We start from the raw sequence: 26,516 nt of genomic DNA, 5'->3' as shown, positions 1-26,516 counted from the left end.
ACCACCCTTGCGTGCTGGGGTTTTGAAAGACCTTCCTTGGATCAGTCACATCTGGCAGCCACGTTCTGCTGAACGTTGGGCCAAGGCCATACCAACAGCCTTGGCTTGTAATGCGCATGTTTGGAAGCAAAGATGAGCAAGCCAGCCAAACCTCCTTGTACAGAGGTTTGCGCTCCTGGGACTTAGTCACATTGGCCATAAGGCTTCTGAGGGGCTGGCACTGTCACCCTTTCTCCCCACAGAATGTGCTGTGTTTAGAGACAGGACATGTGGGACTGGGATCTGAGCTGCAGAAGCCAACAGATGTTGCAGGCCCAGGGAGAGCACATCTATTGCATGGCATTGATATCCTACCCCTCCTTTTCCTCTGCTGCCCACGGGTACATTGTACTGCTCATCAGTCATCAGATTGAAAGCTAGAATGTGCCCTGGTTGCATGTGATGGAACTTCCCCTCTTGCCATTCACCTGGCACATCCTCCCTGAGATTTTCACGCCCAGCCTGTGCAGGAAGGGTCGGCTTCTGCAGGACGGCTGACCGTGGACACAGAAAGTCTCCTCTTTCTAAGGGGGAAGGGGAGGAGGGAGTCTGGTGTCAGGAGAGCCCAGGATGTGATGCTTTTCAGGGCCACTGACCCACCTGAGTTTCCTTGGACCCCAGACACCTAGCATCCCTGCCCTGTGAGGGTGTGAGAGGAGCACAGTGAGATGGAGCCAAGTTCAAGTTCACCTCTTGTCCAGCCTCCAGGTGGTCAGGGAGGGGCGCTGAGGTCAGTGTGAGAGGAAGGGGCAGTGAGCTCTGTTCAGCAAGGCAGAACCTTTTCAGAGGAGGTGGCAGTGAAGCGTCTTGGGGGAAAATGTGGATGCTCCCTCAATGAAGGAGGGGAGAGGAAGGCACCTTAATAGGGGGCTGGCTTGTGCAGAGTCCTGAGGGGCATTCTGAGCACAGGGCAGGGCTGGGCAGGACAGAGCCAGGCGGTAGTCACATGAGCTGAGGCCATACTTGCCATACGTGGCAGCAGTTAGGGGGACCCACTGGAGGTGGGAGAAAACTTGGGAGCCTGTTGCAGACACCTGATGAGGGAGAGAGGTTAAGGTAGGAGGGGTAGGGGGGAAAGAGGGTGGGCATGCGGGATTTTGGACACTACTCCCTTTGGAAGATCCCTGTGGGGAAGAAAAGATCTTGAGATCCAGTTGTAAAGTCACTGTTTAGTTTTCCAGTAAACAGTGGAAAAGATCCGCACCTTTTACTTTTCCAAGAAACAGTGGAAAAGTAAACTGACTTTACAACTGGATCTCAAGACCTTTTTTTCCCCACAGTAATCTTTGTGGGCAGTGACACCCCGTTGATAGCCTGGGCCAATGTTCCACAGCAGCCCGTTTGGGAAAGCCCACTTCATCTTTCTGCTGGGCAATGCCCTTGCAGAGCTTCTGGTCTGCAGTGCCCTTGCAGTCTTATCTGGGCCGTCCACTAGGCTTGTCCCCTGGACTGTGCAGCCAGTGTTGTGTCCTGGGCCTGCTCCTGCTTCCCACCCCTTCAGCAGGAAGCTGGTCATCTTGGGAGCTTTTCTCTGGAGGGTCCCGCTTGGCCCCACCTGGGCCTTTTCTCTCTCACTGTGCTTGGAGCTGGTGCTGGGTCCTCCACTTCTACCATCTGATTCTGTCTTCCTGGCAGTCCTGAGATCAGTACCTTTGTCCGTGAGGGGACAGGACCCACGTTGGGCCAGCGCAGGCCCTTTGCAGTCCTGCTGTAGACTCCCTAGGGCTCTCGTTCTCTTATGAGGCACCTTATTTCAGCCCAGTTGCTTTGCAGTTTCTTCCTTTGATAAAGAAGTGCTGGCTCCTAGGAGAGGCTGAAGGTGTCACGGAGAGCTGCCTGCTGCTCATGGTGCTGGGCTGTCACCCTGGTCCCAGGCCTTGGCATCTGCTGTTCCTTTCTATCTGTGCCACTGTCCAGGGTGTATGGGTGGGGGCTCTGGGCCTGTTTCGAGGCATCATCACATGCTCTCTCATCTAGTGTTTCCATGTTCCAAGTGACTCCTTGAAGCCTACTTGGCTCTTTCGCCAGGATACTGATTCATGCCTGGGATGCTGGCTTACATACTTTTATCAAGAAGAATGTGCATGCATCAGAGAGTGGGTGATGTACATGGTGGAGAGGCCTGATGGGTCAAGTGGAGTGAGAGATGTGTTGAGATGTGTGTGCCTGTACATACGTGTGTGATTGTGCACATGTGTGAGCATGCATGTGCACACGTGTGTACACATAAATGTGTGAACATGGGTGTGCATGTGTGGGAATGTATATGAGTGAGCCTGTGTGCCTGCAAATGCATGTGCGTTATGTGTGCAGGTGTGTTACATGTGTGAGTGCTTACATGAACACACGTGTGTACGTGTGTAGGTTAGCATGCATGTGATATATATATGAGTATGTATGTATGTGTGTACCTGTGTGACTGTGTATCTGTACATGCATGTAAGTGCCTGTGTGTCCCCTGTGGGTCACCACCTTTGGTTGGGAACATTCTCCTGGAGTCCTTTGGCAGCACGGAACACTGTCACCTCATGAGAAATGGGGACTAAGCTGACATGATTTTGTGTCAGGGGATTCTGTCCTCTTGACTTCCCATGTGTGCACAGATGTGTGTATTGCGGACACCTGCTGCAGCACAAAGACCTGCACTCTGCTATCTGTTCCTCCCAGTGACCATGCAGGATTGTGGTGTTATCCCATGTCCAAGAGAAGGAGACAGGGTCAGGGAGGACCAACTACTTCCTAGAGGCTTGGTGGCTCTGGACCCAGCAGCCCCTAATGTGAGGCTCTCTGCCTGGGGTTAGCTGACTAGGTCTGTGAAGGGCAGATAGTAAATATTTCAGGCTCTGTGGGTTACATATGGTTTCTGTTGCAACAACTCAACTCTGCGTTGGAGCATGGAAGCAGCCACAAATACTTAAACAAATGGGTGTGGCTGTGCACCAGTAGAACTTTACAAAACAAGGAGTGGTCCACGGCCTCAGCGTGCCAGCCTCTGCTCTAAACCATGACACCTGAACAGTGTTACGTTTAAAGACATCCATGCGCCCTGTCTTTGCTGTGTGGCTGCCCAGCAGCTGGGCAGTGGCTGACGTGTTGGCCTCTGGGTGGTGGAGTGTCCTGGGAGTCAGCCCCATGGAGCCTCCAGGTTGTACTGCTGGCCGCCTTTGTTCTTGGGGGCGCTGTTTCTGCATAGCAGGGCTGACAGTGCTGGCAGAGGTTAGGATATCATTACAGCTGCAAGGTGCCTTCATGTAGCCCTTGAATTCCTCCAGCTGAGAGCTCCAGGTGCCCATGAGGAGCACAGCAGAGAGAACTGGACCAGCAGTCCCTGCAGCAGCATAAATAGCATCACCCCCAATAACTACAACTCTGGTGTAAAGTGGCTGCTCAGTCCCAGCAACATTTGAGTCTGAGCTGAAGAGAATATTTTCTGGTTTCTAGGAACACATTATTGTAAGTGGGATCCATCTGGATATGAAGCCCTTGATCACGTGGGAGCAGACGGGGGCTCGATTAGGGATCTCGCCAGCCAGGCAGGAAGGAGGATGGGGCCTTGCCCTAGTGCACTGATGCCATCACAGAGTGACAGCCTTGGGGTGTAGAGGGCTCGGCAGTGTGTGAGTGGGGGCACATATTGACCAGCAATTGTTTTATAGCACTAGAGGGCCAGAAGGCGATGCTCCGATGTGAGCAGATACAGGCACAAGGGGCTGGGCCTGTTTCTTTTCTTGACCCTTGCCCTCAAAATCAGGGTGGAACTTTAAGAGCCTTAGTTGAAAGTCTTGAGTTTGGCTGAACTGTGCAACATGAGGAGACAAAGGCCAAGTTGGTGACCTCACAGAAGTCTTTGTAACATTCTGGCCAGGACATGATGTCATCCTCATTCTAAGAGTGAGCAGAATGAGGCTCATGTGATAAAGCAACATCCCCAGAGCCACAGCCAGGATTGGAAGCGGTGTCATTATGGCTCCAAAGCCTGTCTTCCTAGAAGAGAACTCCTACTCATCCTTGAAAGCCCCAAAGGCCATCTTTTCTCTAGGTCTCTGCCCATTGGGCCTCTGACCTTTCACCAGCCTTCTGTGAAATGGGTGCATCCTGTCCAGCTAACCCTACTCGTTCATCACTGTATGGCGGTTTTCCAGGGAGGTACTGGCCTGTGGACAGCCCATACACATGTCTGAGTTGGCACTGAGTCCCAGTGCTGACCATGGAGCCTGGCACACAATGGCTATCCCTGCCTGTTTAAGTGGGACGGTGCCCTGCCAGTGTGTCCACTCCAGTGGATTCTAGACTCCTTGGCCTGTTACCTGAGGCTGGGGAACCTCTGATGGGGTCCACATATGAGAATGGCCAGAGGAGGGGCTGGGGTGGCCTACAATAGGCACTTGTTGGCAGGGAACCTCATTTGGAGAAGCTGAGTTGGGCTGGGAGCAGGATCAGTACCTGGGAGAGCTGGCTGTGGGTTTATTAGGGCTCAGCTATCTGCGCATGATGGCTCTGAAGAGCACCGGCCACTCCTTACCCTCCCCGTTGCTGTAAATAGGCTCCAGAATCCACTCGTGGAGAGATGCATCTGCAGAGCAAGCACAAGTCTGACTGGCTGTCACCAGGTGGTAGTGAGTGCCCTGTGGGGATAGAGGGAGGATGCCAAGCTCTCCAAGACTCCCGGCGCCCACTTCGCATATGCACAGCTGTGGCTGAGCATGAGGGTGCCCCTGGCAGGCTCCTGGTGAGGTGGTTCTTTGCTGTTTCTCAGCACATGATTGAGAAGCAAGTGTCATGTCACCTGGGACACCTTAAGGTGGATTCTTGGGCCATATCCAGAACCACTCATCAGAGTCCTAGGGATAAAGAATCTGCATTTTGCTAACTGCCCTGGATTTTGCAGGCCAGAGGCTGAGAGCCACTCTCTAAAGCTTATGCTCATATACAGACCACTGGGCCTCAGAGGTGGGTCCCTTGGCATTCTCCAGTCTGACCCCATGGGTTTTCCTCACACCCCAACCTTCCAGCCAAGTGAGCCTGTCGCTTTCCCTGCATGAAGACCTCGGTTTCCACCATCCATCTCCATGCTCCTGCCCCTACTAGAGCCCCTCCAGGCCCCTGCACAGTTTACAATGAGCAGAATGGAAACGCACATTTCTTCACACAGCAGGGAAAGTGTTTCCCTGTCCTGGGATCCTTGCGGAATGACCTGCCCAGACCCTACCAGAGGTGGAGGGTGAGTGGTTTCTGGGGGAAGGGCGGTATATGAGGAGGCACCCCCACCCTTCCCCAAGGCAGGACAGCCCATGGGCCATGTTTTGGTGTCTTTAGGAAAATTATTAAGAAAAGTTCTCAAATGTGTTTGGATGACTTTTTGAAGACCAAGTGAATCTGTCAGTTTTCCTAGGAAAGGTTTACATAACACTCTGTTTTCAGCAACCTGGCATGCTGCTTTCTTCCAACAAACCGCACTACGTGTGGCCTAACTAGTGCCCGCCTTCCAATAATGTGTGTGAGTTCTGTGGTTCAGTACCTCTGGGATATGTTACACCTCACCAGGATTTCCATAGCAGCTCCTCGTGGGGTGAGCACGAGGAGTTCTGCTTCCTGTTTCAAATCTTTCCTCGGCTTCCCACTGTCCTTAGTGGCACAGAGGACTCCTTACTTTGCAGGTATGATTGACTGATAATGAGCTGCATATGTGTACGGTTCTGTTCGTTTGGGCATATGTACACATGTGTGAAGCCATCACCACAGTCAAAATGCTGAGCATATCCTTCAGTGTTTCCCAGACCCTTTGCAATCCCTCTCTCCTCCCACTTCTTATTTTACTCTCTCCCTGTGTCCAGGCAACTACTAATCTGCTTTCTATCACTACAAATAAGTTTGAATTTTTTAGAATCTTATATATATGGAACAAGGCAATATGTACTCTACTTTGTCTGGCTTTTCTTCACTGAGCATAATTGTTTTGAGATTCATCCAATTTGTTGCATGTGTCTGTACTTCATTCCTTTTCGTTGCTTAGAAGCATCCCATTTTGTAGCTGTACTGAAGCATGTCTGTTTATTCACTTTTTGATGGGCATTTGGGTTATTTCTAGGTTTGGGTTATTACAAATAAAGCTGCTATGAACATTCATATACAAGTCTGTGTATGGATATTCAGTTCTCTGGGGTAAATACCTGGAAGTAGAGTGCCTAAAAAACATGGTAGATGTATGCTTAACTTTTTATGAAACAGACACAATGTTTGCAGAGTTATTGTAGCATTTCACATTCCCATCAGCAGTGTATGAGTTCCAGTTGCTCAACATCCTCATCAGCACTTGATGTCAGTCTTTTTAATTTTAGTTTTTTTCTAATAGGCATGTGGTGCTATTTTATTGTGGTTTTAATTTCCTATTTTTTAATGGTTGATGTGGTTGAGCATCTTTTCATTGCTTATTGGCCACTCATATATCTTTTTGGTGAAGTGTCTGTTGAAACCTTTTGACCGCTTCCTTTTATTTGGGTTGATTTTTTTCTTTTTGTAAAGTTTTGAGCATTCTTTATATGTTCTACATGCAAGTCCTCCATCAGATATATGATCCCTCAGACTTTGGCTTGTTTATTCTCTTAACAGTGTTGTTTGAAGAGCAGAAAGTTTTAGTGTTTATGAAGTCCAATTTATCAGTTTTTTTTAATGCATTGTAACTTCTGTGTTGTGTTTAAAAAATCTTTGCCCAAAGTGCTATAACTGTGCGTTGGCTTCCCAAGGCTACTGTGGTGCATTACCACAAACTTGGTAGCTTGAAACAAGAGAAATTTCTTTTCTCACAGTTTTGGAGGCCCAAATTCTGAAATCAGTATTGCTTGGCCAAGATCCAGATATTCGCAGAACCATACTCCATCCAGAGGTTCCAAGGGAGAATTCGTCCCTTAACTTTTACATCCTCTCTTGGCTGTTGGAATTCCTTGGCTTGTGGGCACATCACTCCAGTCTCCCTCGGTCTTGATATTGCTGCCTGCTCCTCTTCATTCTTCTATTTTCTCTCTTTCTCTGCCTTTTCTCCCTCCCTCCCTCTCTCCTTCCCTTTCTCTGTGTGTGTGTAAAGTTTCCTCCTGCTTCATTTTTATAAGGATACATGTCATTGTATTCAGGGCTCATCTGGATAATCCAAGATGGTTTCCCCATTTTAAGATCTTTAATTTATTACCTTACAAAGATCTTTGTTTTTGTTTGCATTGTTTTGTGTTTTGCCATCTAAGTTTACATGTACAGATTCCAGAAATTTGACTATGGATGTCTTTGGAGGGCTGGGGAGGCATGGAATTTCAACCTACCACACCCTGTGAGCAGCCATCCAAAATCTCTCTGGATTTCAGTCTCCTTATTCAAAAATGAGACTAAATATGACTATTTCGATTGGTTAGTGAGAAGTAAAGTAATGGAAAGAAAAATAATAAAAAGTCTAAAGCCTCTAGCACAGTGCCTAGGATAGGGTTTACACTCAATGTATGATCATTACCATTGTTACCAGGAAAGCTGTGATCAGCGGGGTCAGTGTTTTTAAAACTATGCGAGTATTTGAAAATCCAACTTGAAAATCATTGAGACCCTCCAACATAAAGATATGATAAACTCATTTTAAAAGTCCCATCAAGTTCTTAATTATATAACCAGATAACATTTGATGCTAGAAATTGTCCGTTTATCAGCTTTGTCTGTTTTAGAGAATTGTCAAATAACGCTGTCCTTATTACCATTATAATTCAGTTGGATTCCATTTTAACTCTGCAAATGTCCTCTCATTCTGCTGTGTGCAGGAAACTGCTAATCACTGGTACGTGCATATGTAAGGAGAATACAATCTGTGACTTAGTCTGCCTCACAATCCAGCAGGGGAACAAAAGTTTTCCTTAAATACTTGTTTTATAGAGCACATACTGTATCACAAGTAAATTGAATACTATTTCACTTATTCACCATTTTATAAGCTCTGCGTCCAAACTTGAAAACAAACATCGTCCACAAAAAGTCAAAGCATTAGATGCAATTATCAGATTAATGTTTAATAAGGTATAAACACAACATAGTGTATTCATAATTTTTGTGCGCCTGTGAATTTCCATAGCTTTACAAGTACACATTGTCCTAAGGAAAACTCACATGAGAAAGATACGCAAATAATCACAGTCATTTGTTTCATTTGCCAGCTATCTAAGCCAAGCCTGCATATCCCTTCATCTCAGAGTAAGGTTGTAAAGTAAATAAATATATACTTACATAGAATAAAGTAAAAATCTTTGCCTAACCAAAGTCATAGATTTTCTCCTGTGTTTTCTTCTAGGGGTTTTATAGTTTGAGGTTTTACATTTAAGTTTATAATACATTTGGGGTTAATTTTTGTATATGTTTCGAGGTATGGGTCAAAGCTGGATTTTTTTTGTTGTTATCTTGATATCTAATTGTCCCAGAATCATTTACTGAAAAGACTATCATTTCTCTACTGAATTCCCTTTCCAAAATGTTAGAAAAATCACTTGTCCATATGTAGTTGAATGTATTTCTGGATTTAAAAAAATTCTGTTCCATTAACCTATGTGTTTATCTTGACATCAAAAACCACATACCCTGGCCCTGTAGTTTTATAATGTTTAGTCTGGAATCAGGTCCTGTGTTTTATCCAACTTTATGGTTCTTTTTCAAAGTGATTTTGGCTATTCTAGGTGCTTTGCTTTTCCATGTGAATTTTATAATCAATTTGTCAGTTTCTGTAACAAAGCCTGCTGGAATTTTGTTTGGGATTTGTGTTGAATCTATGTTACCAATCTTGGGAGGATTAACATTTAAAAAATAGTCTTCTGATTCACGAACACCATATGTTTATTTAGATTTATTTAGATATTCTTTGATTTTTTTCTCAGAAAAAATATATAGAAAAAAATTCTATGCATTTCTCAGAAATGTATAGTTTTCAGTGTATATGTAGTTCTTTTTTCGTGGTTTTTTTTTGTTTTGTTTTGTTTTTTTGAGATAGGGCCTCTTTCTGTTACCCAGGCTGGAGTGTAATGGTGCAATCATAGGTCACTGCAGCCTCCACCTCCTGGGCTCAAGCAATCCTTCTGCTTCAGCATCCTGAGTAGCTGGGACGACAGGCACATGCTATCATGCTCAGCTAATTTTTAATTTTTAATTTTTTTCTTTTTTTTGTAGAAACTGGGTCTCATCATGTTGCCCAGGCTGGTCTCGAACTCTTGAGCTCGAGAGATACTCTTGTCTTGGCCTCCCAAAGTTGTAGGGATTACAGGCATGAACCACCATGCTCGGCCAGTATATATGTATTTTATGTATTTTATCAGATTTATTCCTAAGTAGCTCCTAGTTGTTTCTTTTTTAGATGGTAGGTCTTGCTGTGTTGCCTAGGTTGGAGTGCAGTGGTGTGATCTTGGCTCACTGTAATCTCTGCCTCCTAGGTTCAAGTGATTCTCCTACCTCAGCCTCCAGAGTAGCTGAGATTACAGGCACACACCACCATGCCCAGCTAATTTTTGTATTTTTGGTAGAGATGAGGTTTCACCATGTTGTCCAGGCTGATCTCGAACTCCTGGCCTCAAGTAATCCGCCTGCCTTGGCCTTCCAAAAGTCCTGGTATTACAGGTGTGAGCCACCGCGCCCGGCCAATGCTATTGATTTTTAGCTTTTAATTTCTGATTGTTCATTACTAGTATAGCAAAATACAGTTGACCCTTGAACATCATGGATTTGAACTGTGTGGATCCACTTATACATGGGTTTTTTTCAATAAATATATTGGAAAATATTTTGGAGATTTGTGATAGTTTGGAAAAACTCACAGATGAACTGCGTAGCCTAGAAATATTGAAAACGTTAAGAAAAGGTTGCATATGCCATGAGTGCATAAAGGATTATATATGTATTTAGGTTGGTACAAAAGCAATTGTGGTTTTTAACTTTAAAAGTAATAGCAAGGCCGGGCACGGTGGCTCACACCCGTAATCCCAGCACTTTGGGAGGCCGAGGCAGGCAGATCATGAGGTCAAGAGATCAAGACCATTATGGCCAACGTGGTGAAACCCTGTCTCTACTAAAAGTACAAAAATTAGCTGAGTGTGGTGGCACGCACCTGTAGTCCCAGCTGCTTGGGAAGCTGAGGCAGGAAAATCACTTGAACCCGGGAGGCAGAGGTTGCAGTGAACTGAGATCGTGCCAGCCTGGTGACAGAGCGAGACATCACCTAAAAAAAAAAAAAAAGAAAAGTAGTAGCAAAAACTGTAATTACTTAAATTACTTATAGCAAAAACCACAATTACTTTTGCACCAACCTAAATAGATACTAGCTTATTTATGTGTTAATCAATTGTTAATATTATTGGTAAGGTTTCTGCTCAATGGTAGCTATGTTTTCGGGGGTAGTCAAAAGTTATACATGGATTTTCAACTGTATGGGGGTTGTCACTCCTAACCTGTGTTTTACTCAAGGGCCAACTGTACAGTGGAGTTTTTGTATTAGTAAACTGTTCTGAAACTCCGCTGAACTCACTTATTTCTAGTAGGTTTCCGTATACATACATTTTCTGCATAAATCATCGTGTTGTTTGCAAATGAAGACAGATTTTCTTCTTCCTTTCCCGCTTGGGTGCCTTTTATTTCTGTTTTCTTGCCTTCTTTTACTGCCTAGAACCACCAGTACAATGTCGAATAGGAGTGTCAAGAGCAGACATTCTTGTCTTGTTCCCAACATTAGGGGAAGGCATTCTGTCTTGCATCATTAAATATGATATTACCAGTTGGATTTTTTGTGGATACTTTTTATCAAGTTGAGCAAGTTTTCCTTTTATTTCTAGTTTGCTGAGTTTCTAATTTGCTGAGTTTTTTTTTTTTTTTTTTTTTTGAATCAGAAATGGATGTTGAAGTTTGTCTAATTCTGTTGCATCTATTGGAAGGATCATATGGTTTTTCTTTTTAGTCTGCTCGTAGAATGAATTACATTGATTGATGGTAGGATATCTAAACATCCTTTTGTTCCTTGGACAAGCCCTACTTGGACATAAAGAGGGTCCCCGACTTATGATAGTCTGACGTATGCTGTTTTGACTTTAAGATGATGGGAAAGTGATACACATTCAATACAAAGTGCCTTCCTCATGTGATACTGGGAGGCGGCAGCAAGCCACAGCTCCCGATCAGTCACACAGTTTTGACTTTCAATATTTTCAACTTACCATACATTCATGGGTTGTAACCCCATCATAAGTTGAGGAGGATTTGTTTTGTATTATCCTTATTTATTGTTGGCTTTGCTTTGCTAAAATTTTGTTTAGAAAATTTTTCATTTATGTTACTTAAAGATATTAGTCTGTGGCTTTTCTTATTCTGTACATGGTGTCAAGATAACACTTAACTCATAGATGAGTTTGGGAATATTTCCTTTTGTTGAATTTTTTGGAATAGTTTTTGTAGAAATGGTATTCTTTCTTTCTTAAATGTGTGGTAGAATTTACCAGTGAATCCGTCTGGACCTGATATTTTCTTTGTGGAAAAGTTTTTTTTTTTTTTTTTTTTTTTTTTTTTTTTGTGAGACGGAGTCTCGCTCTGTCGCCCGGGCTGGAGTGCAGTGGCCGGATCTCAGCTCATTGCAAGCTCCGCCTCCCGGGTTCACGCCATTCTCCTGCCTCAGCCTCCCGTGTAGCTGGGACTACAGGCGCCCGCCACCTCGCCCGGCTAGTTTTTTGTATTTTTTAGTAGAGACGGGGTTTCGCCGTGTTAGCCAGGATGGTCTTGATCTCCTGACCTCGTGATCCGCCCGTCTCGGCCTCCCAAAGTGCTGGGATTACAGGCTTGAGCCACCGCGCCCGGCCCGGAAAAGTTTTTAACTATAAATTTAGTTTCTTTAAATAGAGCTAGTCAGGTCAGTTTTTTTTTTTTTTTTTTTTTTTTTTTTTTCTTAAATAAGCTTGGTGGTAGTTCTTCATAGTATTTCCTTGTTTTCCTTCTAATGTCTGTAGAATTTATAGTGATGTCACCTCTTTTATCCATGGTTTGGGTAAGTTTTGTTTTCTCCTTTATCTGATCATTTTGGCTAGAGGTTTATCAGTTTCACTGGTTTTTTTTTAAAATAACTGCTTTTCATTTGATTGATTTCTCTATTTTTCTATTTAGTTTCTTTTCATATCTCTGTTATTGTGCTACTTCTGGTTATTTTGGGTTTAATTTGCTCTTCTTTTTGTAGTTTCTTAAGGTGGATGCCAAAACCATTAATTAAACATTTTTTATGTCTTTTAATATAAGAATTTATTGTTGTAAACTTGCCTGAAAGTATTACTTTAGCAGTATCCCACAATTTCTGGTATGTTGTGTGTTTTTCTAATTCTGTTTAAAATACTTTCTAATTTCTCTTGATTTTTTTTTTTTTCTTTAGACCCATGGGTTATTTAGAGAGATGATTCAGGGATATTTCAAAGATCTTGTTTTTTACTTCTAATTTAGTTTTTTTGTGGTCAGAGAGCATACTTTTTATTATTTGAATCCTCTTAAATTTATGGCCCAGAATATGGCTTACTCTGGTGGGTTAGTACTCTTGATTTTGTAGAATTCTATTGTTAATAGTGTGTTCAGTAAGTACCAATTAGGTCAATTGGTTGATAGGATTGTTCATGTGTTATTGATTTCCTGGCTACTTGTTCTCTCAATTATTGAGAGAGGAGTATGGAAATCTCCAACATAATTGTATATTTTTTCTTTCAGTTCTATTTTTACTTCATGTATTCTTAAACTGTTATTCAATTTTTAAATATTTATAATGGTTATGTCTTCTTGATGAATTGACTATTTTATTATTAAGAAATGACCTTCTTTATTCTGGTAATATTTTTTGCTTTGTAATCCCATTTGTCTGATATTAATAGAGCCATTTCAACTTTCCTTTGACTATTGTCAGAAAGAATAGTTGTTGCTCGATACTTACAGGGCATTGGTTCTAGGACTACCTCTGGATGCCAAAATCTGGATGCTCAAGTCCCTTATAAAAAATGGCATAGTATTTGCATATAACCTTTATACACATCCTCCTGTATACTTTAAATCTTCTCTGAATTACTTATAATATCTACTACAGTGTAAATGCTATGTAAATAGTTGTTATGCTGTATTGTTTGGGGAATCATGACAAGAAAAAAAGCTGTACCTGTTCAGTGTAGATGCAGCCTTGATAGACCTAACTACATTCTATCATCTGCAGTTGATTGGATCCATAGATGCAGAACCCATGGATGTGGAAGGTCTGTGTCTTCTTCCATCCTTTTATTTTTAGTCTGTTTGTGTGTGTTCATTTGTTTGTTTTTGATTTTTAGGACAGAGTCTCGCTCAGGTTGGAGTGCAGTGGCATGATCTCGGTTCACTGTAACCTCTGCCTCCCGGGTTCAAGAGATTCTCCTGCCTCAACCTCTTGAGTAGCTGGGATTACAGGTGCCCGCAACCATGCCGAGCTGATTTTTGTAATTTTAGTAGAGAAGGGTTTTCACCATGTTGGCCGGGCTGGTCTCGAACTCCGAGCCTCAGGGAATCCATCCGCCTCAGCCTCCCAAAGTGCTGGGATTACAGATGTGAGCCTCCATGTCCGGCCTGTTTGTCTCTTTTTATTTAAAGTTTGTTCCTAGTTAGTTTTGCTTTTATTTTATTTTATTTTTACCTGAGGTGATAATCTCTGCTTTCAACTGGGGTATTTGGACTATTTGTGTTAGTGATGCGGTTAGGTTTAGTCTGTCCCCTTGCCATTCGCTTTCTGTTTGTCTCATTTGTTCTTTATTCCCTTTTTTGTTTTCTTTGGCCATTTTGCCAATTTATTATGTTTTATGATTCCATCTCACTGCCTTTATTGGCTTATAACTCTTTGTTTTGTTATTTTTGTGGTTGCTTTAAAGTTTATAATAGATATTTTAACTTTTAGCAGTCTACCATCACATGATTTATTAATTACAGCATAAGAAACGTACAATTGTATACATCTGTTTCTTCCTTCTTGGCCTTTATGATGTTGTTGCTGTACATTTTACTTTTTCTTGTGTTATAAACTCCATTTTACATTTTATTTACACAGTTCTCTTTCAAAGCAATTTGAACAATAAAAATATCTGATCTGTTTATTCATGTAGTAACTATTTCCTTTGCTTTTCATTCATTTATGCAGTCAATATTTCTTTGTGTTTTATATTTCTGCCTAAATAATTCCTTTTGGCTGGGTGTGGCTCATACCTGTAATCCTAGCACTTTGGAAGCTGAGGTGGGAGGATCACTTGAGGCCAGGAGTTTGAGACCAGACTGCACAACATAATGAGACCCCATTTCTACTGAAAAAAAGAAAAAAAAAACTTAACTGGGTGTGGTGGCACATACCTGTAGTCCTACTTATTTGGGAGGCTGAGGCAGGAGCATCACTTGAGCCCAGGAGTTTGAGACTGCAGTGAACTATGATGACATCACTGCACTGCAGCCTAGGTGACAGAGTGAGACACTGTGTGTGAAAAAGTAAATAAAAGAATTTTAAAAAAGCATTTCTTATAGCGCTGGTATGTTGGTGATGAATTCTTTCAGTTTTTATACTTCTGAAAGACTCTTTTTTTTTTTGCCTCAGTTTTAAAAAATGTATTTTCACCGCATGGAGAGTTCTAGGTTGATAGTTTTGCTTTGTTTCCTTCAGAACTTTGAAGATGTTGTTCTAGTGTCTTCTCTCATGTTGTCTCCGACAAGAAGTCTGCCATCAACTCTCTTCCTTTGTTTGAAATAGGTCTTCTCTGTCTACTTTTTTTTTCTTTTCATCACTAGTTGTAAGAAATTTGATTTTCATGTGAATTTGAGTTTTCTTCATGTTTCCTGTGCCTGCAGTATGTTGAGCTTGCATCTGTAGTTTTACAGTTAAATTGGTTAAAAAAAAAAAAACCAAAACAAAACAAAAAACCTGGGTGATCCTTTTTCAAATACATTTTATGGCATCTTCTCTTCTTCCTTCTGGGACATCAATTCCACATGTATTAAGGAGTTCCACTCTTGAGGGAGCCTGCAGCTCATTGGTGATTTTCTTCAAAATTTTTGGATTCTTTTCCTTTCTATTTCATTTGGATAGTAGCTATTTTCTTGTGTAGTGTATGTCCCATCATTAATTCTATCCAGTATAGTTTCCATCTCAGACACTCTAGTTTTCATCTTGAGAAGTTCAATTTGAATCTTGTTTCCCCTTGTTGAGGTAACTGCCTAGAAGTTCAAAATTGGAATGACCCAGTTTGCTCCTTTTTTTTTCTTTTCTGTATTACTTGTTTGTATTTTCTTTGTGCATTGATGGTGTTACATATTATTCAAGTGTATGTTTTACTCTAATCTGCATGGGTCAATTTTTGAGGAGCACGTAGGAAGATGTGTGTGCCTCGTGTGTGCTGGTGTTGTGTGTGACTCCCTGGTGTTGGACATGCAGGTGGCCCCTGTGAAGTAGGAGCATGTGAGATGCGTGTCCCTCAGATGTGCTCACGTTATATCTGGCTGTATGGCAGCAATGGAGCATGTCTTTTAAATGCCTTGGTCTCCATAGGGGCATTATATGCAGGAAAGAGTTGCCTTTCTTTCTAATGGTTTATAGTGAGTCGTGGCTGCCAGATGTCCATGCATACTGAAGCCCTCCACTGGTAGCCAGGCTGGGTCATGTTTAGACTCTAGGCTCCAGGTTGTATAATTGATGGCTGCAAGGGCCTGTTTCTGAGTCTCTGGTGTTGGAGATGCAGGTGGCCCCCATGAAGTAGGACCACATGGGATGTGTGTACCACAGGTATACTTGTATGTCTGAGGCCCTTGTGTTGGTGATGCAAGTGGCCCCTGTGAAGGGCAGGCTTGGAAAATTACACACAGCTGCAGTCCAAACCTATCTTTCTCTATGAAGGCCTCTGTGGGAAGTTAAACAAACACAGAACATGTTTGCCTTAGTCTTGATAGTAGCTGATGGTTTATTTATCTCCTTAGCCATGGTTGATAGTCACAGATGTGAACAATATTTTTGACCTTTTCCCCATTTATTGGATACTTGTTAGATTTACATTTGCTTTAATACCCATGTATATTTGGGAGACTGGCCACACCCCTTTGTATTAATGAGAAACACCTGCCAAAGCCCAGTCTCACTCTACCTTCACCTGCAGAGGGACAGGGCCCCTTCTCCGGATGTCAGTTTTCTTAACGGGAACATGAACTGGTTGAACTAAGCACACAGTTCCTTCATCCATTTCCAGAAGACTGTGGGGCAGCATGGAGGGGTTCACTGTGTGCCATCTGCAGAGATAAGACAATCCCAGCTTGGCCGGTTATCAGCTGGGCCGCCTGGGGCTCATCCTGCTCCCATTCCTTAGGTGGATGGGAACACAGCCCCTTAGTTGTGGTCATAACTCCAGGAACCCTTCTGGGAACGTTTTTTCCCAATGAGAGCACCTCACATTGTTGTAAGTTCTCAGCCCCACAGTGACTGTTTCCTGGCGCATGCCAGACGTGCATTCAGATTTCAGATGGTACAAGCAGGTCCCTGATGGGGATCAGTACAAGAGTAGACTGGTCAGTGTGGTGAGGTTAGACAACCCCCATGAGACATTCCCATTCCCTGGACTGGGCTTGAGGCTACCTGGATCTCAGTAATCCTGTGGGACATGCTGAGGCAGCTGATGGCCTCTGAAAGCCTGTGCTGACCCCAAACATGGACACATCAGTAGACATTCTGATCCATGGGGACCCAACACAGGAGTATTTGAGCAATGATTTCATGAGTGTTTAAGTTAGGATCACTTGCATTCATATAATTTGCTTTAAGGGAATATAGGACAAGTGTCATGCCGGGTTTAAGAATCCTCCTACAGGCTGACACAGCTCTGGGCCTCCTGGTCACAGATGACGAGGCAAACATGCATGGCTTTACGGTGCAGTTGTTACTCAACTGAGCCTAGGTGTGATTGCCCAGCACAGTAAAGCCAAACTATCTACATGGAGGGAGAAATATCTACAGCAGGAAAAAGAAGGGCCTTCATTTGCAGGGTGCCAAGGAAGGAGAATTGAGCAGCTCCCGCTTAAGACAGAACCTCTCCAATGGCTTGCAAGCAAGGTTTTTGAAGGCGGGGGTAAATTTCAGGAAAGCAGAAGTTACAGACAAAATCGTAAATCAATACGTGGTAATTATACACTGGTTTGGCCTAAAAAGATAGGATATCTTGAATAAGGATATCTTAAATAGGACTCCTAGGTAGAATCAAAGATTTTCTGATTTTTAATTGGTTAAAGAAGAGAAGTTTTGTTTAAAATGTCGGAGTCCACAGAAAAGAATGTCAGCTCTGGCTTGTGGGTGTGACTTCCTCCAGGCCCTTAAGGAAGAAATTTAGGACAAAGATTGGCAGTCAGAGTTCAGTCCTCAGTTCTCCATTATTTGAGGTTGCCAGCATATCCATTTGGGGTCTAGGTTTCTAAAAAACAACTCAGGGACATATGTTAAGATGTTATCTTTATTTTCTATAGGGAACCAAACATCCTGTGACTTTAACTTCCTTGGCTATTGTTTTAAGCTACTGTTAACCTTCTTGCTTATCAAGTTGCTCATTTACCTCTCAGGGCTAGCTGGGAGCCTGGAATTTCCCTTGAAGGAACTCAGGATTTTCCTTTATTTCCATGCTTGTGGGGTCCTGCAGACCCCTAAGAGCGGTCCCTCCTCTATCTCACAATCTGACCATTTCGTTCAACCTTTAATTGCCAAAAGATGACATTATTATGTCTTGTGTTAGTGAGGTCATTATTTTTCATTTATTTTGTGTCTACTCTGGATATTTCCAAAAGGGACTTATGGAAGCCGACCCAGGAGACAGAGCTGTCCCTGTAAAGTCTCAGGCTCATGGAGCTGTGTATTCACTTCCATACTTCCTGAGCCCCTCCCAGCCTTTGCTCTCCTTGTGGATCCTTTCACTGGGCTTGATTCCGAGGCCAGGAATCACCAGGCAGCTGCAAGGACTACGCCCACGTCGTCCTTACTTCTCATGTCTTGGTTTCTGTGACTATAAAATGTGAAAAGGACACTGGAGAGTCTGTACATCCTTTGCTGCTCCCACACCCCAGTTCTGTGAGCTGCTAAAAAACTGGCCACACAGGAGGCCTGAAGTGAATTCTCACCCGTAATGTAGCTCCAGCAATTGTTAATGTCTGGTTAGTCTTGTTTGGTCTCTACCCTCTGCCTTCCCTCAAATCCTAGATGTCATCTCACTTCCTCCATAAATCCTTTAACTCTGTCATCTGAGAACATTTCACCTGGCACCACCACGATATCATTATCATACCCAACCAAACTGATGAAAGTTACATCATCTCTAATCCCAGTCTGGGCTCAGCTCACCCTTGTGTCTCAAAAATGTCTTTTCATCCTGGCTGATTTGTTCGAACCAGGATACAAATGAGATGGGCATATGTCTTGATTGTCTTGCCAGATTTTAATATTTGGAGGTGACTGAACAATGACACAGACAGGCCGTGTCGTTGACGGAAGTTTATTACTCACAGCCTGTAGACCAGAGGGCATTCACGCCATGCCAAACAGGGCCACACAGTGAGCACCCAGGTCATCAGCAGGCAGAAGGAGGAAGGGGACAGTGTGGCCTTGAGCCTTCATTGTGGTTTCAGGGGAAGGAAGGGGTGGGGCAGGTTAAGCAGCTTATCAGGTTTAGGATTAGATAGTTTGAATAATGTGCATGGGCTCTGGGCTATAGGAGTGGGCCCTGGTTGGTACCTGGCCAGTGGGTGATTTAGGGCAGGTAGGTGAGAGTTAGATTAGACAAAGGGTGGTTAGGGCATGGACTGGGGATGGGTTGGTTTGCAAGTGAAAGTATTTACTGTTTCTAGGAATTAGCTAGTCTTGGGATTTCCCTTTTAATCTTTAACAGTGCCACTCCCGTTTTGGCCCCCCATCCTCTGTGACATTTTTTTATGTGCTCCTCCTGCCCTCTCCTCGGCTTCTGTGAACTGGTAGATCTTCAGGAGACTTAGTAGTTTCTTGGATCTGCTTTTGTTGTTGTTGCTGTTGTTTTAATAACCCTTTCCTGGGTGGCTGTGCACTTCTCATTGCTTCTCTCTAGCAGGTAGGTGCTGGCTGCTTTTCTTCTTGCCAGGTTGAGATTGATGGTGGAGTGGTTATCCGTGTGACCTGTCCATCAATGGTCTCCCATCCACATTGCACCCAATGGTTTTATAGCAGCTGCCTTGCAAGCATGGCTGACATTTTATGTTGCATTTACTTTGCAAGATGGAGGTTTTTAATTCCCTAATTTCTTCAGCATTATTAGCTCATGATTTTTTCTAAAAAAGAATACTTATTCAGCTACTGGGTTATTCTCAAAAATAGTAAATGTTTGATTACTTTTACTATCAGTTTTCAAAATAATAATCAGCACCCCGTTATGAAGTCATGGATTTTACAAAATTTGATGTGTTTTGATCGATTGCCATCTTTTTTTATTTTTGGTGTTAACTTTCCTGTTTTGGCAAGTGGGAGCCTGTTCAGGTTACTTTCTGTTTTCTGTCTTTTTTTTTTTTTTTTTAAGGTCAGTCATCTCTGAGCAGCATCTTCACACTAAGCATTTTTCTAGAAGTCCTGGTTTCTTTCAGTGGGAAATGGTTTTTCAGCCCTATAATCTGTGTTGTAATTGGTCCGAGGCTTTTTAGGGCACTGAGATAGGATTTTTTTTTAGGAAAATAAAAATAAATTATGAGTTTATATTGATATTTCCAATTCACTTCACTCCTTGGATTTTTATATTTGTATCTTTTTGGTGATGCTGAAAATTCTAATGACAGTAATATTATTTGTTTCATCCTTCTATATATAGTAGGCTCAAAATAACATTGCCAATATTATTTTCAACAATAAGTCTGCTGAATGCAATTGGAGATTTCTTTGTGGTTATTTTTGTCCTTGCATTATATTCTGCCAGACATACAGTCAAATATGTGTTTTCTCATCGCTTGGAATAATTCTTCTCTCTGTGATCATGCTGGTAACAGGTTTATTTCATTTTGGTTTTGATCTTTTAGGTATCACTGTTTTTAAGTTTTCTTTTTAGGCACGTAAAGTAATTGCATGGTTCGTTCTACAGTAAAAAACTGAAGTCGAGGTACATGGAGAAACCCCTCCCCTGCCCACTGTTCGTCCTGCGTGTATAGTTAGACGTTTGTGTTGGGTTTCCCTTTGCCCCTCCATGGTTCCTTTTTGTTCCTTTTTGATGCTGGTAGTGCATTCACTGTGAAACTGTTCCTGGAGAGCGCTTCCCAACAGGGCATGCTGATTCTTCAGTCCTCCCCTGAGGCGGGGAGGCTTCCGGGGACCTGATTTGATCCTGTTGATGGACAGGTGTCTGCAGAGTTCTTATGTTTCAGCTCTTCTGCCCTATTTCTGTAGCAGGAAGCTTCCTCTAGAGTTTTCTAAAATTTCTTATTTCGTTTTTCCACTGAGAGCCAAACACTCCAGTCTTACAGAGTTAATTGGACTTGGCCGGTTTGGGTTTTGGATGCGGTCACTTTCAGGCAAAAACTGGATTGATTCAGGCTTCTCATCCTCTCCTTCTCCCAGGTACCTGTTTTCTCAGAATTGGGGTGCAGTGTGTGAGTCCATGCGTCGTCCTCTGGCCTCTCTGGACTCTACTGTTTTAGAACTGGCCCTAGAGCAGCCTGGGCATGTCAGAGCTCTGGAATTGGCAGTGGATCTTCCTGAGCCACCGACTCTCTGCTTTCTTTTAGACGTTACCTCTGTGCCCTTTTGGGATGGGTCCTGGGGCTGGGCAGGGTCAAAATGTACTGGCCTATGTGAGTTCTTGTTGTTCTAGACCCTTCCCTGTGGCTACCTGCTCAGACCCTTAAGACCATGATGGGCCCAGACTGTCTGTGAGCTGGCTGCAGCCCTTTAGGCCACACCTGGAGTGAATCAGGAAATTTTCCTATCTGAATTCTCCTGTAGCCACTCTGTTGTACTGAGAAGCTTCTGTTGTCACATCACCTGCCTGCAGTCCTGTCCCTTTCAAGCCTGGGAGGGAGGGGGCAACTCTTGTCCCTTAGGGCTGAACATGCTTCTGAGCCCCTGCCAACCCTCCATCTCATCTTCTTTCTTCTTTTGGAGAAGACACAACACTTCCTGTGGTGCTTATTGCAGTGGACTCTAGGTGCTGACTTTGCATATTTATACAAAAGAGTCTAAAATCAGAAACACTAAAACCAATTAGAAATACCTTTTTTGATCTCTTAAGCTTGCTAACAAAAGCCAGGGCCTCTGAGATTAAAGACAAAATAAAGCAGTGTATTCAACATTTGTCCTAAACTGTCTCCACTAGTGCCAGCGTGATGCAGGTGGGTGGGAAAGGGACACCATGAGGGCCCAGGAGGGTCCTCAGCTTTGCATCTCAGAACAGTTTCCAGAGACTCATGTGTGATGCTGGGTGAGCTGGAATTGTGCACACGTGTGTGTATAGTATATGTTGTCCAGGTTCCAGGAGAGGATTGCTGTTCTAAAGACAACTGTTCTGGACAATTTCTTCAGAATACACAAGCCCTCATGTGCTTGTAAGGCCTTCCACATGACTGTGTGCATGTGGATAGTCTGTGCTAGATGGCTTTGCCCTTGGTCCTCATGCAGAGATAGGTTCTCCCCACTCACAGCTCGCCCACACCATGCAGTGACGGTCACACTTGAGGCTCCGTGGGTGTCTCTTTGGCCTTCATTCCCATGTGCTGTTTATGCCTCCTTTTACATAGGACTCCTGTAGGGATGGTAATTGATGATTCCACCCCAGCCAGCCCCACAGCAATGGCCTTTTCTGCGGTGGCCATGCCAAGTCTTGGTGTCAAATAGGATAGTTGGGTTGACAGGGTGGGCTGTTTGGAGCAGCTGTACTGACAGGCCCCTCCTTTGCCTTTTACCCTGGAGCCCTGCTACCATCAGATCTGACTGGCCTGTTCACTCATGCACACTCATCCCTTTAGCAGCCTTGTCCTGCAACCTGTCCCACTCCAGGAATAGGCTTGTTCTGGACTCACAGAGATGACCAGGAGGCCCTGGTACCCATCAGACCCTGGAAAGATGCTGGAAACACAGCTCAGAGCTGAGGTGGGGGCAGGGACACTGGCAGTTGCCCACAATCCCTGAGTCCACTCCTGCGCATGAGATGCAGGGATGATCAGGGACCCGCATCAAAGTCCTCTCGATGCAAGAGCACAGGTCCTTACAGTTGGGGATTGGCAACCCTTCCAAAACCATGTGCAAGAAGAGTTCCAACAGCCAGTGGGCATTGTGGCTCTTGTGGGCTCCCAGAGGGGTCTTGAGCCCTCCTTTGGGACCTCTGAGAAGAAATCCTGATGTGTCAGGGCCATCGTCACAGGTTGTGAGTGCTCACGGGGTTTCTCATCTCAGGGAGGGGGTGGGAAGCGGCAGGGCTGGGCGGAGGAAGCCTGAGTGTGAGGGGTGGCCGCTTCTCCTTCCTGGCAGGCCTCGTGCATTCAGGCCTGCTTCTGACCGTTGGGGACATTTGGGGGATGTTTGGAAGCAGGCCTGAATGCACGGGGCATGCCAGGGCAGTGCCACTGGGGACAGAGCAGTGTCCTAGGAGGGAGCCCAGAGCTGACTGTGGGCCTGGAGGCTCTGGTGAGGATGGCTTGAGAAGACTGGCCGGTTGCATCCCTAGTGAGGGGCCCTGTCTTCAGTTTTGCAGGACAGAGACTGGCGCTGGCAGCGCACCCTGGGGTCCAGTGAATGGTCATTCAGGCTGGGCCTTGAGGGGCTGGCACTGGAACCAGGCAGCAACCCTGTGTCCGGGTCACTTTTGTGGCTTCTTGGCTGCACCTTCTCTGGGACAGGACACAGTCCCTTCTGTGAGCGCTGACTGTGGTCCCAGGCCCTGTCATTGCTGCAGTGACAGTAACCATGGTGCCAGCCACTGCACGGAAACCCTTGCCCAGATCATCACTGGTCCCCACAGCTAGCCTCCAAGCAGGCACATCCTGACCCCTTTGAAACATTTGGACGCCTGGGAAACAGCAGCTGTTGGGCCAAGAAGCCTGCCCTTGGGTGGAGTGGACCTACCTACCCAGCTCTGAACTCGTGCTCCCAGGCCCCTGACACAGGCTCATGTCAGCTGCAGCTCAGCCTGCCAGGGGATGAGGGCAGGTGGGAAGACCCCCTTCTGCAGATGAGGCCAGGGTTCTAAGGGCTAAGTAGTTATCACAGTCATGCAGAGATGGAGGAGACACTAAGCGGCCAGACCCTGGACGTCTTTGGACTATCACCAGCTTCTCTGTGACCAGCTCCCTGTCAGCAGGAGGAGCCTGTTGGGCCCTGACGGAGCAGACTCGTCCCCTGGGCTTTACAAGGCTGGCCTCAGTGTCCATCTTACAGACTGAAGTCTCTGATCACCTCCTCCCCTTATCTCCTGTCCACAGTCTTGGAGTGCTGAGGGAGGCTCAGCGGTGGAAGGAGCTGGGCACAGAGCCAACTGTATGCCCAACAGTGCCCCCGTCTCTGATGCTGGGCAGTGGCCAGGATCATCTCTCAAGGTCCCTGCAACTCCGGGCCTGAGGGCAGCTCAGGACAGCAGCAGGGTCATCAGCTGTCTACTCAGCTCTGGGAAGATACTTCCGTGGACAGGCCATTCAGCTGCTGGCCAATCCCTGCTCAGCCTGGGAACTGGGGCTCCCAGCGGTCGGTGTGGCCTGGCCCTGCCCTGACTCACTCTGTGTTGGCCCTGGTTCCTCTTCTTTAAGAATGTGGGGCACAGGTGAGCACAGGGATCATGAGAGCTGGTAACTCTCATCCCAAATGCACTTGTGTTAACTCAGCATTCGAGAGGACCTGCGGCCCCAGTCATTTGTAAGAAACCAAAAGATCACATTAAATATAAGCCACCGATGTGTTCTCAGAGTGGCTGGAGGAGTTCTGTGGCCTCATAAAACCATCTCAGGGGACTTGTGAGGTCCTTCCTCATCCAGCATTGTGCTTGTGTGAGGCTGGTTCCTTCCCGGGCATCTGCAGAGACAGCACAGCATGAAGGCTGGATGCAGAAGTGGGTCACAGAATCCACTGTCTGCCCTCGAGACGGCGGCGCCACAGAGGCTCGCAGAAGTGAACTGCAATTCTGTGCTTCTCACTCATTGTCTTTTGTTTGGGGAAATGTCATAATTTTTCATAAAATGTTACCTGTGTTAACCTGCAGTGGATTCACTATTATTTTAAATGCATTTGTACACGAAAAAATTCTTATTGTTAAATGTCAGTAGCTATAACCCACCTACACAAAAGATTTTTGTTTTTAGTGAGTCCTCAGTGATTTCAAGACATAAAGGGGTCCTGAAATGGAAATGTTTTAAAGCTGCTGTTTTAATGTTGTCCCTGAAATAAACACAACAGTCGAGGCCGGGCGCGGTGGCTCAAGCCTGTAATCCCAGCACTTTGGGAGGCCGAGACGGGCGGATCACAAGGTCAGGAGATCGAGACCATCCTGGCTAACACGGTGAAACCCCGTCTCTACTAAAAAATACAAAAACCTAGCCGGGCGAGGTGGCGGGCGTCTGTAGTCCCAGCTACTCGGGAGGCTGAGGCAGGAGAATGGCGTGAACCCGGGAGGCGGAGCTTGCAGTGAGCTGAGATCCGGCCACTGCAGTCCAGTCTGGGCGACAAAGCGAGACTCTGTCTCAACAACAACAACAACAAAAAAAACACAACAGTCATGATGATAATCCTAGTTGACACTGATTGATCCAAGTAAGACAATACAGGGTCTTAGAGTTAACTCTCTCCACCTTCCACGTGCCCTGCAAGGCTGGTGCTGCTGTTCCTATTCATACCACTGTACAGATGAGCAGATGGACATTCGGCTTTGGCTAGTGTCTTCTGCCTCCGGGGAGTGTGCCCTATGGGTGGGGAGGTCAGAAGCCCCAGGGACACCCAGATGGGTGAGAGGTCCACCCTTCCTGGGGAGAAGCAGCTGCTGGGGGGAATCTAGCACGTTCTGGAGGGCTGTCCGTGATGGTCTGCATGGCGGTTAAGGGAGGTGCTGTGGGAATAAAGGGAGTTGGGGAAGATGCGCCTTGGAGGTGGCATTCCAGCTGGACCTTGAAGGATCATCCTGTAGAGTTGGCTCAGTGAAGCAGACAGGAGGGATGGACCCCCCAAGGGGAAAGAGGCCATATGTGAGGTATGGGGAAAGGGAGAAGGAGATTGATGTGAGCCTGGTCCCAGCCCTCAAGACTGTGGTGACCACACAAGGGTGTGGCCTGGGTGGGAAGGTGTTGGCCGAGGTGCAGTGTGTCTTGTCAGTGCTCTGTGGCCACCAGTGTCTAGAGGTGGTGGAGCCAGCAGAGGTGCTCACAGCCACTGCAGTGCTGTCTTCTTACCGTGTGCCTTCCCCTTCCCTGAAGGAGAACCACTGTCGTCGCATCAAGATTCTCGGGGACTGCTACTACTGCGTGTCAGGACTCACCCAGCCCAAGACTGACCATGCCCACTGCTGCGTGGAGATGGGGCTCGACATGATTGATACCATCACGTAAGTACACCATGGGGCTGAGAGGAGTGACCTGGGGCGTCTACACATCGAAATCCTGGAAGCTGAGCCACCTGCCCTGTGTGGGCTCCCCTCTCAGGGCCTCGCTTTGTCCTGGTGGGTCTGAGGCTGTAGAGAATGATGCCAGCGTTAGGAGGATGCCGGGTTCAGGAAAGCGTGAAAGGATGCTTCCATGATTCCCCGCCTGTACATTTCATGTGTGACTGTATTTCTTTGTCCACAGGAATTCTGCGTATTGTCAGGTATGCATGAGTCATGCAAAAATAAATTCATTTTTAGCTTAACCAGATAAGACATTCAGAAAGGTTTGACCCCAATCTAGCTGAATTCTCTATTAAACGGAAGTAAATGTGTATGTTTCTCTTCACTCAGCAAGGTGACTGGGTCTCGGGTGCTCTCTGTGTGGGGAGACAGGCTTGGGATCCGGGCAGGTGAGTCTTCATGGGATGAATATTACACCTGTGAGGACAGGCCTGCCCATTTCTTGGTCAGTCTTATGTTGTCATTGTCCTTATCAGAGACTGGGATGAAGACATAGATGTTTTTGTCAAGTTAGGGAAGGTGTGGAGCTGGAAGGCTGAGCTAATGTATGGAGTGTAGATCCAAACAGACATCTCCAAATGTGGAGAAGTGGGTATGCTCCAACGAGATGGGGCCAACAGGGATGGGGCATAGCTTCATACCTGGAGTGGGAAAGTAGTAGCATAAGAATCGTGTAGGGAGATGATGGGTAGCTGCGGGTGAAAGGATGCACAGGCAAACACCCAGCCAGTGAGGCTGAGAGATGGGGCGAGACTGCTGGCTCCCTGTGCCTCATCGCTGCCTCGTGGGCTGCCCCGTGGACTGCCCCGTGCGGTGCTCCTGCAGACAGTGTGACTGGAAAGAGGC

At 45.3% G+C, this 26,516-nt stretch overlaps 1 protein-coding gene across 2 annotated transcripts in view; it reads left to right on the top strand.

Annotated features, from left to right (window-relative positions):
* ADCY1 (adenylate cyclase 1) overlaps positions 1–26,516 on the top strand; it is a 145,560-nt gene that overhangs the window by 53,505 nt on the left and 65,539 nt on the right. For both annotated transcript variants that reach the window (XM_005551302.5, XM_045389098.2), the window contains exon 5: positions 25,483–25,610. In XM_005551302.5, coding sequence (XP_005551359.4) covers positions 25,483–25,610 — 128 coding nt within the window. The remainder of the gene's footprint in view (positions 1–25,482; positions 25,611–26,516) is intronic.

The sequence above is a fragment of the Macaca fascicularis genome, chromosome 3 (assembly GCF_037993035.2).
Source record: "Macaca fascicularis isolate 582-1 chromosome 3, T2T-MFA8v1.1".
Classification (NCBI taxonomy): Eukaryota; Metazoa; Chordata; class Mammalia; order Primates; family Cercopithecidae; genus Macaca; species Macaca fascicularis.
Note: the sequence above shows the minus strand (reverse complement) of the source record. Positions and strands in the feature narration are given on the sequence as shown.